Below are 15,560 nucleotides of genomic sequence, written 5' to 3'. Positions count from 1 at the left end.
GATCACATAATACGATTGGATTCTCTGCAGTTCAGTAGTATGGTTGGATTGATGCTAAAAACTATCCTTGGATGGGAGACAAAATATGCTTGAAAAGCCCATGAAAGATCAGAAAGCAGTACAAAAATAAACAAAGCAGTTAAAATAAACAATAAAATTAGAATTAACAGATAGCAAGATAAGAGCAGTCATGGATTGCCAAACACCTGGTACATACTGATTTTCTATACCAACACAATTTTTGTGTGAGAGAGAAGGTTTTCTAAGAACCAATGCCTTTAAAGGCCAGAATTGAAGAAACTGACCTTAATGCACAGACCTTGGTTAGATCTGTTTTCCTCTGTATGACAAACCCCCCTTTAATCACTGCACTTCTGTGCATACAGGTCTTACTGCAACATACAGACAGTAACACAAACATTACTTTTGTAATTTCCAAAAACTTATGAGGTTCTCCTAAGGTACTTCTGTTTTTAAGCTGTTGCAAACAGTTTATAACCAAAACTGGCATATACGATTATTATTGGCATTTATCAGGATCACTCAGTGTATGGGCTGTCTATGGATAATCCTTCCTGTGCTCTTCCACGTTATCTGTAAACCTTGCTGAGGTTACTGAGCAATAGCTACTGGTACTGAAGCTGCCAACACTGTCCCAAACCAGGGAATAAACTTAATAAAGGCAAGAAGCTTTCAGGAGCTCTCTAGGGAAAGAAATGTACAAAGTATCATCTCCCGGTTTCAAATAGCTGGTACTGTTGCAACTTCCTCAGCCACAGTACATGCTGCCTGTTACAGGGCTCTCTCGTCTCTTGGGTTTCACAGGAACAGAGAAGCTGAGTGAGCAAAAACACATTCTTGCACTAAGCCAGAGCTGCTCTCAATTTTCTCACAGTAGAGAATCTATGTTAGATTCACACTTGCCAACACACACCCCCTGGACAGGACACTATTTTTTGAGGTTTTTTTTCCTTTTCTACAAACTGAAATTCCCTCAGGCTTTATTTCACAGCCCACAGTGGCATGAACAGGCATTTTCCTCTTCCATGCAGACTGACTCAAATGGCAAGTGTAGAGAACTGCTGCTTACTGCTGGTTTTTATCACATTATTTCTGATGTCATACTGATACAGCAGCTAAAACAGTTACATTAAAAATCCAAATGTTGAACAGAGCCAGTTCAAAACCAATCAAATAAACATTTATGGCACACAAATCACAGCTCTGTGTATGTTTATCCATACATACACACACTTTCAAAGGTTAGCAGAAACTCCCAATATACAACTGATTTCAGGAAACATTTGAAAGCTTATTATGTGCCAGCTCTTAACTTAGTTTCTTTTAATTCAGTAGTATTGAATGTATAGTCAAGAAGAGCTCATTAAGAACTGTATGTGCACTCATCAATCACGCACGTCAGCACTGGCCAGTGCTCAGGCCTGCGCCCACTCTAATGCAAGATTTCCTTGTTTTGATAGTTAAACAAAGCCAAATACAAGCAGCAGTAAAGTGCTTTTCCATCAGCTTCAGAAGACTTGGATGAGACTCTGCATACTGAGTCAGCTATTCTGCAGTGAAGCAAAGATAAGACGTGTTCCTTAGTTCCCAAACTAAGAAAAAAATTAAAATCGACTGTTTGTAAATGACATCATTGCCGTGCATGAAGGAACTCCTAGCTGCCTAACTTCCTGACAAATGGGGAACAGATCAGGTTGCAGCTGTTTATGGGTGCCCAACAGAAATGAAACCACAAACATCTTGCGAGGGAGCGGATGGAGTCATGGCACAGGCTGTGTCTTGCCTGAACGCACGGCTTGGACAGCCCTGCTATAAACTGTCATCAGGGACGTGCAGCTGAGAGCAGGACACAATTAGCATCAGCTGGCCAAGTGAGAAAGTTTACTCAGCTTCTGCCTTTTTGCAAGCTTGCCCTCTCTTGTCTCTCTCATAAATATGTATCTGCAGAAGAGCATGTTCCTTCTTGGGCTGCTGTTTAACAAACCCAGCTGTTTAAACAGAAGCGGTCACACACGGCACCACACATTGCAAAAGTCAATCTTTTGACAGTTAATCAATCCACCAATGAAACTCAGCAGTTAAGATTTGCAATAATAGTTTCTCCTTCAACTAATCTTAAAAAAAAGGAAAAAAAGAGGAATTGAGCTGGAAGTGGGGCCATCCTGAAGACCCACAGCTGTCCTTCATGCCTGCACTGTGGTTCATGCTGTAAGCAGATGCTACCACCCAGATCAGTCAGTTCATTTTAAAAAGCTGCCCTGCAGCTTCACATCTGGCCCTGTGTCCAAACACTGGACACGTAAAATTCTTCACACACAAGTGACACTACCGCAGAAATAAATAAAATTTTAAAAAACCACACTTCTCGAAGTTCCCTTCTCTGTGTGAACAAGAAATTCAAACTCCACACTTGTGCCCTGTCCTGTACAATTCAGTCCTTCAAATCATGAAATAAAAATTCTGTCCTAGTTGTGACACAAGACACCATAACATGGCATGTATGATGTATATTTAAAGATGTTTTTAACATCATACATTTCACCCAGCAGCCTCAGGTATTAAAGTTATGGGCCTGGTTCTGATCCAACACAATGGCTTTACAGTGAAGTAAGGCAGAAGTTAAATGCTTACAAAGACACTGTATTAAAGTTTTATGTGACTTACAAAATTAAACAATCTATTTTTACTTAAAAAAAATAAAAAATTAAAAGAGCAATGCTATCAGACACACAGCTGATTTCATCAAGAATGGGCTAATTCAGCACATTAACATAGAACTACAGGTACAGAATCTATTCTCAGAGGAGTGGCACATAAATGACAAGCCTACTTTTGTTTAGCTTTTTTTTTCCCTCTTTGTTTCCTTACAGTATGTCTCCATTAATTACAAATACTGGAGCTTTAAAAACATACTTGCTCTTTCCTTACAAAAATAGGTATCTGGGATAAAACTGCAACCTTATGTATTTAGTCTCCTTATCATCAGTGTAATCCATATTTTTAAAATCAAACTCATCTTAAGAAAAAAATTGAGAAGCAGTTCTATTAATCCTAAACCTAATTCTAGAGTCAGGCTGTGCTTGCAAGCATGTATTGACAGTTAAGTGTCATTTATTCTCTAGAACTACATTACCACACATGAGACACAAACCTGCTGCTAATCTGTTTGGTCAAGCTGTATTTTGCGCTGGAGACAACCCTGCTACTGTTCAAATTAAGAGGGATCAAAAATATTCTTCCCTTTCCAACCTGTTTACTACTGGTCCCTCAAAAACTATAAAAAAATAACATCATAAACTAAAACAAAAATGCCCTTTACTGCAAGCATGCTTACTCCCCATGACAAGGGAATTCACTTAAACAGCATGTCAATTAATTTGTAATTCAGACTGGCAGCTCTACAAAATGGAAAGATACTGCTTTTGATTACACGGTGCAATAGTGCTAATTCAACAGACAAACTAAACACTTCCCCATGAAAAGACAAAGTCGCTGATGTTTATATAAGCAGCAGTGAAAGAAAAATCTAAAGGCTTGCCCATAAATTATGATTCCCCAGAATATGCCAGCAAGCAAAAGAAAACCCTGAAATAATGTTAGTTTAGGTCCTTGACAGAAATACATTTCACACAAACCACCCCTGGCTCAGATAAATTCCACTGTGCCCCTTCAGTGCAATTTACAGCATCCAGCGCTGCTGATAAAGGTCACAACTGCTTTACTTCTCCTTGCTTTAACTGAAAATGCATTTTACAATCAAAGTTGCAGTAACCCCACTGTATATCAGAGCGAAGCAATGACACATCCAACACTGTGGTGTTAATTATTACTGAATTATTACCTTCATCTATGAAAAGAAAGAAAAGTCTGACCAAATAAATCTACAGGGTTTTTTAGGTTGGTTTTGTTTGTTTTTTGCCAATGAGACTGGCATTGTGCAGCCTCTAACCCAAGTGCTACAGAGAATTCAGACTGCAAACCTTGGGTGTCTTCAAGGATGAGTGTTTTCCAGGAAAACAATACATGATGAAAGCACAACTTCACTGCTCTGCACCTCTACCACAATGTTTGCTTATTTTTAACTTCCAAACACTCACACCTCCCACTACACACTGTTTCATTTGTCATATTTCAAAGCTGGAAGCTAAAGATATCTCCATGAGTAGGTAATTCCCATCTAAGTGGTGCACACTGATGGCACCTGCATGATGTGTCCCAGACAGGTAACCCAAGCACTGCCCACTGCACAGCCAGTTCTGGCTTCATCACCCTCTGCTTTTCCCCTTTTTCTCCAAGAAGCAGCTTTTCAATACAGCCCTCACAAAAAGGGTACAAAACTCCCAAGAGATCTGGAGGAGGTTTTTCCACAACACAAGTTTGTGCAGCAGTTTTAGGTGCTGTGGTGACAAGAGGAGACAGAAGTAGCGTCAGTAAAGAGGCAAGAGACAGAGGCAGGCACAGGGAGCTGTGCTTACGGCCTCTCCTTCCCCAAGCATGCCGAGTCTGTCAGTGCTTCCAATAAGTATGTCAGGATGGTTGAATGACTAAATTTTCTTGTTTGGGCACCACAGGTGACCCAGAAGGAAAGGCCTATCGATCGCTGTCACCCAGACCACTTAGGCTGAGCCCAAATTAACAGAAATGGCAGCAGTACATGCTGTACCTCAAAGCGAGTCCTCACAGAGTTACACCAGCCAGCAATTACTGCTTGAATCATTTGTGAGCAGCACTTGAGGGACACTGGGGTGGAGGAGAGCCCAGTGGCTCCACAGCCAGCTGAGCCGCCACACCTCCCAGCCCAGCTGCTCTGGGAAGCCACCCACGCTGCTGGAGCCCCCCAAGCCACCCCTCCTGCTTTGGGAGGACACAGAGACAGCAACAAACCATGGGGCCACCTCAACCCCCGCCTGGGGGCCACCATCACAACCTGGGCCCCGGCGCCTTAGCGCGGCCCCGGCCGAGCCGCCACAGCCGCTCTGGGGCACAGACTCAAAGGCTGCAAAGTCACTTTCCACGCAAAGAGCTGATTGATAAAACATCCCAGGTGAGAACATCACTTACATCTGCTGCCAACAGAGTGTCTGCCTCTCACACAATCACAAATGTCGTTTCCACCGACTTTCTGTGCGTCACAATAAGCAATCTGCAAGCAGCAAGCGTGGTGCAATGAAAATATTTCAGCGCTGATGTTTTAACACAGAAACTTTTGCATCTCCAGCACACAGGAGCCAGTGTTTCAGAGCTCAACAGTGCTCTTCTCTGTGACTGCCTGAAACATAACCCTGCGGCCAAGGAAGGAGCGCAGAGGGATTTCTGCAAACACGTTTTGCCACAGGGCCGCACTGATTGCTCCCTGTTAGCAGTGCTGTGCAACAGGCAGCTCTCCCAAAATCGCTTTTCCAAGCCTTTCTGAGGAAGGTCTTATTAAGAAATAAAGATGCAGCTTGGCAGTCGGTTCCAGACAGTCTTGTTAGAGCTTTTGTTACAAGTAAGCAACACTAATGGACTGCAGTAGAAACTGACATGTAAATTGTGCCTTCACCGGCTGTTTGACACTGAATTCTACAAAGTATCAAGAGACTAGAAATTGAAAAACAGATTTCTAGAAATAGAGGCACCATAAGGTCTGTTTAGTGTATTACTTCTTCAAGTAATACAGCACAGACCTAGGGAAAATATTTAAGGGTTAAAACTGGAATAAAAACAAGTAACACAGCAGGCAGTGTCTGAGGTCAAGAAACTACTCTCAGAGTAGTTTCAGTTCAGCAGAGATTGCTACAATTCAGGCTGCTCGTGTCTAAATTAAAAAAGAAATAAGATCTTCCTGCATGAACACCTTATATAAATCTACCAGTGCTTTCTTGCACTGTATCTTGTGTAGAATAATTTTTATTATTGATATAGACAAAGCGTCTAATTTTGGGTTGCTGAATAATACATTGCTGTCTGGAATAGAAACTCTGCCTTGCACACATTTGAAAAGCAGAAGGATTAAAGAAGAATCCTTACCATGTCAGCTATTAGTTTACACCAGCCTGAGAGCCCACATTTCAAGTGCAGTTAAAACATTATTTGAACAGATATGTTTGCGGGAATAACTGTTTGCCATAACTAACTTCCAAAAGTTCAACTTACAATCTCACTGCCCTGAAAACAGGGATAGGAGCTCAACTTTCTGCTCAAACCTGTCCCTGGGGGGTGCATTCCGAGGGGCAGCAAAGGCTGAAGGTAATGCCGTACCCCCCCAACACACAGCAACCACACCACAGCCTTCAGAGAAATACTCTGAATGACCAAAAGTAGCAAAGTATTACAAAAACTGGAATTTAGAACTTCATTGAATGGTCGGGTATTCTTCAACAGTTTTGGATTTTTAAAATTATTTTAACTTTTCATACTACTTATCCACTAAAGCAGTAGTTTTAATAACAAAGTTAGAACCTGCTGAAAAAACTTGCTGCTCAAATAAAGAAGCCTCCTTGCTCACCCCAGAAGAAATCAAGCTAGATTCTAAAAATAACTTGATAACTCCTGAGAAAACAAGCCAAGAAATGAAACTATTTTGGATTTCATGTGATAATAATGTAGTGGGATTAAATACCTTTGTATGCCTAGAACAGAAATCAGAAGTACAGACTCTAAACAGTATTAGAGCAAAAAATAGGTTTTGGCATATTGTTGAAAATACATGTGCTTGGACACCTCTCTCTGAGGGAATTTCCTGTATACATTTCTTTATTTTCCATACTGAAGATAAACGTTGTTTCTACATCCTGGCTCCGTGAAGCAAACACCACTACATGAGTGAAAGGCAGGGAAGGCTCTGCAGGACGGGAAGGGGCACTGGAGTCTCCGGCTGACTTTTGCATGAAGTAGGAAACCTCATCAGAGTTGCTGAAGTTCAGAGAAGCAGTGACTGATGCTATTGCTTTTCCGAGCACTGGAAAAATATGTTCATCAACACCTTGTCTCGCGGAGACGGGAGAGAAAGGGCGGGGGAGCGGGCAACGAGAAAGCTGAGGAGTCTCAACTCCCCTTAAGGAATCCTTTTTTTTTTTTTTTTTTTTTTTTTTTTTTCCCCTTAAGTGGAATTAGGCATCTCTGAACTCCTGGGCGGGTTAAGACAGTTTCAGCCGAGCGGTTCGTCTCGACAACAACCTGGGGAGCGCTGCCCCGGCGGCCCCTTCCCCCAGCGCTCCGCGCTACCGTGCGGGTCAGGGACGGGCCGGTGGGAAATAAATACATAAATAAATAAATAAATTAACAAGCCGGCCAAGCGGCGGGTCCCAGCGTTCCCTTCCCGGCGGATGTTGCCGAGCCGCCAGGCACACAGCGGCGGATGCCGCCCGGCCAGCAGCGCATCCCCGCCGCCCGCACACACCTCCCGCGGGCACGGCCACCGCATCGCAAGCCCCGCACCGCATCCCAACCCCCGCGGGCACGGCCACCGCATCCCAAGCCCCGCAGCGCGCTCACCTGCGGAGCCGGGGCGCCGCTCCGCCGCCGCCGGCAGCGCCAGGGCCAGCAGCGCCGGCAGCAGGAGCCGCGGCCACCGGGCGCCGCTCCTCGCCATCTTCGCCCTCCGCACCCGCCGGCCTGCCCGCGCCACCAGCCCCCGACAGCGGGGGAAAGCGGCGGGCGTGGAGAAGGAGCGGGGAGGAGAAGGCGCCTGGGGAGCGCGGCGGGCAGACACCGCTCCTCCTCGGCGGCGGGCAGCAGCCGGGGCGCTCCCCCCGCGCCGGGCTTTATAGGGCGGTGGGAGGGCCGGCGAGCCGGGGCACCGGCGGCGCAACAGGAGCCGCAGTCGGCGCACGGGGCCGCCGCCGCCGGGGAGGGGCGAGCGGCCAAGCCCCGCCTCGGGCCCGCGGGCGCGGCGCTGCACAGGCGCGGCACCCGCGGGGATCGGGCTGCGGGCAGCGCTCGCAGCGCCTGCCGGGGCCGGGCAGCGCTCCCGCCTGTGCTGTGCCTGCCCCGCCAGACACTTGCTCGGTGCTTTCACTGGCCATTATGTGTCGGTGAACGTGTTCCCGAGCATGCGGTTTTGTGCGGGAGAGGGTGAGTACCTGGAGGCGCTGCGCCGTGAGCCCATGGAAACGACGCGACCGTTCCGCCTGTGTGCCCCGATGGCATGGGGAGCGCATTGCCCATCCGCTCTGCTGGAGAAGGACACGTCTGTCAAAGCCTCCATCGCCTCAGCATTCAGCTGACTTGGTTCGTTTGTCTAATCAAAACACACAAGACTGCTACATTTTTACCATTAAATAATAGCCAAAAAACCGCTGCAGGCAAGCTCGGTGATGATAAAGAAGTGGACTGGCCCACCTTCACTCTTTTTCTTATTGTGATACAAAGCATATTCAAATAAATACCATAAATGTTTAAAAGTGACATAAAAAGCACATCCAATACTATAAATGTTAAAAAGTGACATGCAAAACATATTCGATACCATAAATATTTAAAAGTGACATAAAATTTTAAAAGCAGCTGTCAACCTATTGGAATCAGTGTAGATTTACACCTTGGAAATACTATTTGAAGACCAAAGGCATGATCCAAAACAAAAATTAGTGGTGAAAGTAAGATTCATGTATTTGAGTTCCACGTATATAATCATCAAATAGACACCTCATTTTTTATCCTAAATGTCACTATGGGCTTAACAGATGTTCTTTTTTGGACCTATAGAGAACAGAATAAAAAGGGGGAAAGAAAGGGAAAACTTGGCCTGGCTCTAAGTGCGTGCTGTTATTTGGAACCGGGGCAGAAACCAGAACCTGCATTAGTCTCCTAGATGCCTTTGTGGTTAATTGGAAGAGCTTGTTCTTTCTGGGTCTGACTGCACAGTCAGCAGGGATGGAGAGCAAACCAAATAAAAAGACTGGGTCCTTAGTCTGAAGGAGCATCTGCAACATAGAGCCTCATGAAGGCAGCAGCTGGGAACTAAAAATGTAATAATGCAATTGATAGAGTGATCCTCCAGTTCTTGGGAAATTACTCATTATGTGCTTTTTCCTCCCACCTCTTCCAGGCAGAGAACAAATATGTTGTGAATGCAGACAGTATGACCACATTACTGCACACATCCATGAACAGGCTCTGCTCACTCCAAGAAGCAGCACCAGTGCTGCTGATCACCTCACCACATTAGCTGAAAGTGAGCAATGCCATGACTGGGATGATCCTGCAAGTACATCCATCTTCAGGTTTGGTTTTTCAATAAAAAAAGTTCAAGAAATTTGGCTAATGGAAAATGAAGATGGAAAAAAATAGTTAATCACAGCTGTAGTTTTAAGGTAGAAAACAGTTCAAACAAGCATTTCAAAAGAGGTTGTCAACAGATCAAATCTTACCTCAGATCCAGAACAGTTTAATGGTAACACTTGTACTGAGAGATAGAAAGTATAATTGCAAAGCTGAAAAAAAACCAAAAAACCAACCTCATTGAGAATAAATCACTAAAGACATGTAGAACACACTCAGTACCATCAACCCTGAAAGAAATCACAGATTTCTTCAATAAAGTCTGAGAGGAAAAAACAGGACCATTGGGTATAATTTCAGAATACCATGGAGATGATGTCATGGCTCCCAGGGATGGAATGGAAATCAGACAAAGCTTCAGCCCCTAGAATTGAGAGTAAAATCAGTGGCTGATGGTCACGTACATACCCAGTGCTTTGAGAAATCACAGCCATAAGCAGCTGCTTTCACCAGAGAAAATACACAGGTCCTGAAAAAGCTCTGTTAGGTGGAAACCAATGGGCATAAAGCGGAGAGAGTGTCCAAGAGGAATCTTAAGAGGCATTTTGTTATCAAAACCTACAAGTAAACAGTAGCAGGGAAGAATGAAAAGAATTGGTGAAAGAACTCTGTAAATATGCAACAGTGAAAGGAAAGGAAATAGCTGGCAAAGACAGATTTCTAAAGTAGGAGGAAAATGGGTTGAGGGGACTGTGATATAAACACAGCACATACCTGTAAGTGCAAGCCCAGACTTGGACTAGAAATTTACGCATTCTCTTGTTATTTTCCATGGTCTCTTGAAGGCCAGTTTCAATTTTAGACTGTTCTTAGAAAATGCAAGCTTTGTCCCCAGAGAGAAAACAGAGCTGAAAGCTACCCAAAATACTGCTTTCAAAGTGACAGATGTGGTCAAGACTTCTCCTACCCCCAGAGGCTTCACTCGGACATTGGCTGATGGAAAGGAAAATGCTTGTGAAACTCCAGAGCTGAGCTGCACCAGCTGTGCAGTGCCCAGGGGCTCTCTCTTGCCCTGCTCTCACAGACACTTGGGTTGGAAATGCTGCTTTTGTGCACAAATACCAACTCCAAGGCCTGAACTGGCAGTTGGTGGTTAGCAGGGTCTTCAGCTCTCCTGATGCTTTTGCAGGCTGCTTCAGAACTGTACTGCTGGTGTAGCATCTGCAACACTTAAAACATTTAAATATTAGAGCTCCTAAGCTGAAACTTACCCTCAAACCAAAACAATTTTAAAGAATAACATAGGCAGTATTGAGTGAAATATCCAAGTATGCCTGTTAAGCTACAGAAGTTAACTCCTGAAGCAATTCCTATAGATGCTCCAACGAACAGGCTTACATTTTTGCTATTCTCACTATTTGTTCCTTTGATTTTTTTACTTTATTGAGCCTTTTTTCCTTCCCTCTGCAACAAGGCAATTTCTTCATAAGAAATGTTTTGTCAAGTAGGCGTAGAGGACAGAAGAGAGTTTTAGTTGTGAGGCCTTGAGTGTGGGAGCCCAAGGATTTGTTTGTCCTAAAACTACAGTAGTAGTGAGAAAAACAAGAATGAGAGCAACTGCAAGCAGTCCTCACTTCCAAAAGTAACTGTGTAAAGCAATTTTCAGACCCTGTGCATTTTCAACAGCTCAGCAATAATATCTGAAATTCAGCTGGCAAGTATTGAGACAAAATTCTACAGGACCTTTGCAGAAGACAACAGTTTCCTGAATTGTTTCTAACCCTAATTCTTTCAGTAGCTCTTCCTCGATATTTAGAGAGCTCTTTTAGGGTCTCAGTAGCTCCCTGTCTGTATCTGCCCATCTGTACCTCCTTTTCCCTTTCTCCTAATTGCCTGTAGGAAATTATCATGAGGTTAGAAACCCATCTTACCCAAACCACCACCAATTTTGTATTTCAAAATGCATGTAGCCAATGCCACGTGGAATGGAAACAGAGGCAGTTCACTGCAGTACCAGCCCACCACTACAGTCAAAGGGAGGGAGGTCCTGTTGCAGAAAGCCTTCTAAACCACAGGAACTTTTTATGAGACCTTTTTCACATCCTCTAATTACTCTTCATCTCGCCAGTGTGTGCAGTTGCAGTGCTTTTCCTCTCCTTGAATTTACTTCACCTTGCATCTAGACCTCAAAACCATTCTTTTATTCTGGAGCCCCACTAGATTACCTTTTCCACAAATGCTAAAATGGAGAAGCATTGGTCACATGAACTTCCTTCCCTAACTTTATAATACTAAAAATATTCATTATATATTAATTAAAACAAAAGACAAATAACAAAATTGATGAGTGGAAAGCCACAGACAGAAGAGATTTTCAACAATTCCCCAGCAGCAGCATTCCAAGAATAAAATAAAATCATCGTGCAAGGATCCCAAGTCCCTAACCTCAATAAGGATCATAGTTTTGTAACAGATAATAAAGTTTTGTCTGGGCAAAATCAGATATTCCCCATGTATTTTCAATAGCATCAGTCATTAGTTATTTGCTATAAGAACAAATTAATTCGTCTCCTATTCCAGATTTTCCTCTCAAATGTCTTTCTTGTTGCATAAATTTTGTCTTCTCTGTGTGTTATAGCAGTAACTCCACAGCAGTGATTTCATTGCCTGGGTCAAGTGGATATAAACTATAAAATTAAATAAAAGGTTTTGACTTCTTCCTTATATAATGGGTCTAATTTATTAATCAAAGTAGTTACATGAGTTCATTTTTGAAACTAGATTTGTGAAAGACCTTTGAGATAGTAAGTCATACCAATTTTTCCAGTTAAATTATTTGCCCAGTGTAATTTCTAAAATGAAGATATCAGTTTTGAATTATAAATTCAACACATATCATTATTTTACCTGAGTCAGGGATAGCTGAAAATAGATGTTTGCTATTACAGAATAATACTAATAGGAATTGACATTCCAAATTAATTTTAAAAAATAAAATCTCCTTGTCAGTCATGGGAAAAAACCTTCTTCAGATATAGTTTAGGTGCCTGAAGTTGTTTAAATTTGACCACAAGCCAATGAAACACTAGCATTAAACTATAATTAATTTTTCTTCTTTAAAAAAACATATCAATAGGGATGTGAAAGTCCATCTGGCATTAAACCGTGCATCAGACTGTCTGACTTAGTGTGTGTGTGCAAGCCTGCAACGAGGCCTCCTAAGTACTTCAACCCTAATAAGAACTCCTCCACAGACAAATTATTTCCAAAGAATCGGGCTAAATGGCACTGAAATTCTAGTCTTGCTTTCTTAAAATAGTTTCTCTTTGGTTGCCTCCCTTTAATTTAACCTCACTTTCAACCAGAATATTTCTCTGAGGTGCTGCCCCAGTGGTGTGATTGTGGGTGTGATCCAGCCATGGCCAAGAGCTGCCAAGGGCTCCTCAGGGATGCTCAGCACCTTTCACTGTGGGGCACTGGGGGAACCTTTTGGGTTGGAGTCAGGGTTTCTTTCCGAAACCACCCAATCAGAAATTACTTTGCATTCACTCGTTTATAATTTTAGCTATAAACAGCCCATATGAGCAAAAGATTAATAGGGCTAGCAAGCATTTCCAGGGTATAATCGGCTGTCATCCCATAATTACTCAAAGAGATTGAACGAGTGGCTTTGAAATTACAAGGAGAGTTGCATTCTTTTACTGAGATGGGAGCAGCAAAACATGAATACCCATGAAAAGCCCTGCTAAGTTTTTGTCTGTGGTTCATCCTTTAGCATTTAGGACACGGTTGCTCCAGCCTCAAGGGCCTATCCTGTGGTACAGAGGTCAGTGAGTGCCATAAGAGTGTTAATCCTGCTGATCTGGCCTTAAACCAGATGCATTAGTCCTCTGGTATTGCTTCTGGGGGACACAAAGGTCTGATCCTCATCTTTCACTTCCATTGCATTCATTTTTATGTGATTTATATAAGCAAAGAAACTGAGAATTAAATCCTGCAGAGTAATCCCTGCTGGTCATGGTTGATCTTGTAAAGATTTCCCTCCCATCACCCAATAAACTATAAAATCCTTCCCACAGCCTCAAATGAGAGGTGTTGAAATGCACAATTAATCAACATGACTAAAGTGTTGCTTTTGTTATAGTTTGGAGATGCAGAAAAGAATATAATAGAAAAGGAAACAACATTCAAGAAAACTGGCAAAAAGAAAAATAATTTTAAACACTTGCTGCATGGGATTAATAGAAACTAGTAGAAAAAAAGCCTTTAAGAAATCTTCTGGAGCTGGGAATCTATTTGATTGGAGTTTTGTGTCTGTCAAAACCCCATCACTGCAGAAGCATTCCACTGAAGTGAGCCTGTGGTGCTGAGCAGGCTGAGGGGTGTCACACGTGTGTGATCGACAGGGGAGGGGAGCTCATGGTGTGTTTTACATAGTTCCCCTAAAGCTGACTATTTTTGTGATTTCAGAAAACCAGAGAAGAGTTCTAGAGTGAGAGTTTGAAAAAACCACTGGAGCAGAGAACCATGCATTCCCCTACGGGAAGACATCAGATTTCTTACCCTCCGTTACTGAAATGGTTTTGGTCAAAATTTCTTTTCCTTCTTCCCCTGCTCTGGGAGTTTTATGTCTGTTCTGTCTATCCACAATGATCTCATTCTCTCCAGCTGACTTGTTTGAGGTAAATAGAAACTGCTGTCCTAATTTTGACAGGTAGTTGGTTTTTTTAGTAATTTAGTTTGATTTATAACAAAACTGCCATTAAATTAGTCTTATTCCTACTTCCTGTATGATGCAAATGAGGAATCCCAGATGGCCTGAAAACAACTTCTGGCAGCATTTCTGGAGCACTATATTCAAGAGAGAAAAGAAAGGAGATGGACTGGCCATTATTTTGCTGCTTCAGAGTCCCTTTCCACAGAGCCTTTCAGCTCCCACTTTGCAGCAGGCAGTGTGTGAAAGAGCAGCCTCAGGAAAGGTGAAGGAAAGCTAAGAACCACAGATTTTTTTTTTTTAAATTTAGTGGCTGGTCAAAATATTATATGGCTTTTCAATACCCAACTATTTTGCCTCTTGACAAAAAAACCTTTTACAGGAAAAAAAGGTGGCAGCCAATAAAAATAAGGAGTAAAAATAGCACATTTAAATGAACAGTTAAATACAGTTACCAGGAAAGCTGAGGTTGTGAGCAGTGTCCCTGGCACAAGCAAGGAAGCAAGAAAATCTCATGACTCAATCAGTAGAGGAGCGTGCTTTCAAACTCAGAAACATTTAGGAGCTTTACACCTTGGAGAGTTTTTTCCTCATCCTCTTCTCCCATCTTGGACTGTGTGTGTACATGGCTTTATTTGATAGCAGGGGATATGAAGGGATGGTAGGTTCAGATCACTACTAGAAAGCTCTCTGCAGAGCAGGCATCTCAGCTCACACTTGTGTACTCCATCACTTCACCCAGTGGCTGCTCAAGCAAGTGTGAGAGCAAAACAGATTCAGAGCTTTAACACTGAAATGGCCAGGAGTTACTGGAGGGATAAAAAGAGTGTTAGGTTACAGCCTGTGTACTGTGAAAGGGAAATGCATCCAGTCTCAATGGTTCTTCTCAATTGTGTTTTTTAGGCTAGAGAGCAAAAGCACACATCCTTTTTTTTTTTTTTTTGAGGCTGGGAGCTTGACTGTTCTCAGCTTACACAGAAAGGGGCACGGAGGAGGCAAACTTTGAATAGCAGCACAGTTCTGATGAATGTTATCCACTCTGTGTTCAGGACAACTCACCTGTCTACTGCTCATAGAGAGACTGAAATAAATTGAGAACTTCCAACAGAACCTCAAGAGAACTCTTTTCAAAGGATTTTGAAATTTAATTATTTTTTAGCACATCACTCAACAGAATCCAGGAGGATGGCTACTTTGAATTCAGAGACTGCAATTTGTGCTTATTTGGTTTGGATGCTCAAGAAGATGAAGTCTCTAAAATAATTCTGATGACTTGTCAAGATTGGCAAAACCTGACATTGGCAGTACATTTGGTTCTGGCTTTAGGAGGGTAGTTTCAGGGATGATCTGGCTGTTCACATCCATGCAATCCTAAGCCTGTGGTGTTCAAGGCAACATACAGATTGATTCTGCATTAGGGAACATGATGGAAAGAAATTCCTTTTTCCATTAAAAAAAAAAACCTAAACAAACTTTATGTATTGGAAGGCAGCAATATCCTCCAGAGTGGGGAGAAAATTGTGATGGATAAACAGCAGAAGTCCCAGGTAGCCCTGCAGTACCCCAGCACTCTGAATGGCTGCTCATAAAGTTCCAGGCAGAATTAAGAAAGTGGCCAAAA

The 15,560-nt window shown here is 42.8% G+C and overlaps 1 protein-coding gene across 3 annotated transcripts in view; it reads right to left on the bottom strand.

Moving 5' to 3' along the window:
- The window catches only part of PLOD2 (procollagen-lysine,2-oxoglutarate 5-dioxygenase 2), a 47,175-nt gene extending 38,991 nt beyond the window's left edge, over window positions 1–8,184 (bottom strand). The window contains exon 1 of one of the 3 annotated variants that reach the window (XM_064385797.1): window positions 8,085–8,184. In XM_064385797.1, coding sequence (XP_064241867.1) covers window positions 8,085–8,169 — 85 coding nt within the window. In that variant the 5' untranslated portion in view covers window positions 8,170–8,184. Of the gene's footprint in view, window positions 1–7,497; window positions 7,908–8,084 lie in introns of those variants that run through there. The other 2 variants (XM_064385798.1, XM_064385796.1) reach the window with 2 other exon arrangements.
- Window positions 8,185–15,560: the final 7,376 nt, after the last annotated feature.

Source organism: Passer domesticus, chromosome 11, assembly GCF_036417665.1.
Source record: "Passer domesticus isolate bPasDom1 chromosome 11, bPasDom1.hap1, whole genome shotgun sequence".
NCBI lineage: Eukaryota > Metazoa > Chordata > Aves > Passeriformes > Passeridae > Passer > Passer domesticus.
Note: the sequence above shows the minus strand (reverse complement) of the source record. Positions and strands in the feature narration are given on the sequence as shown.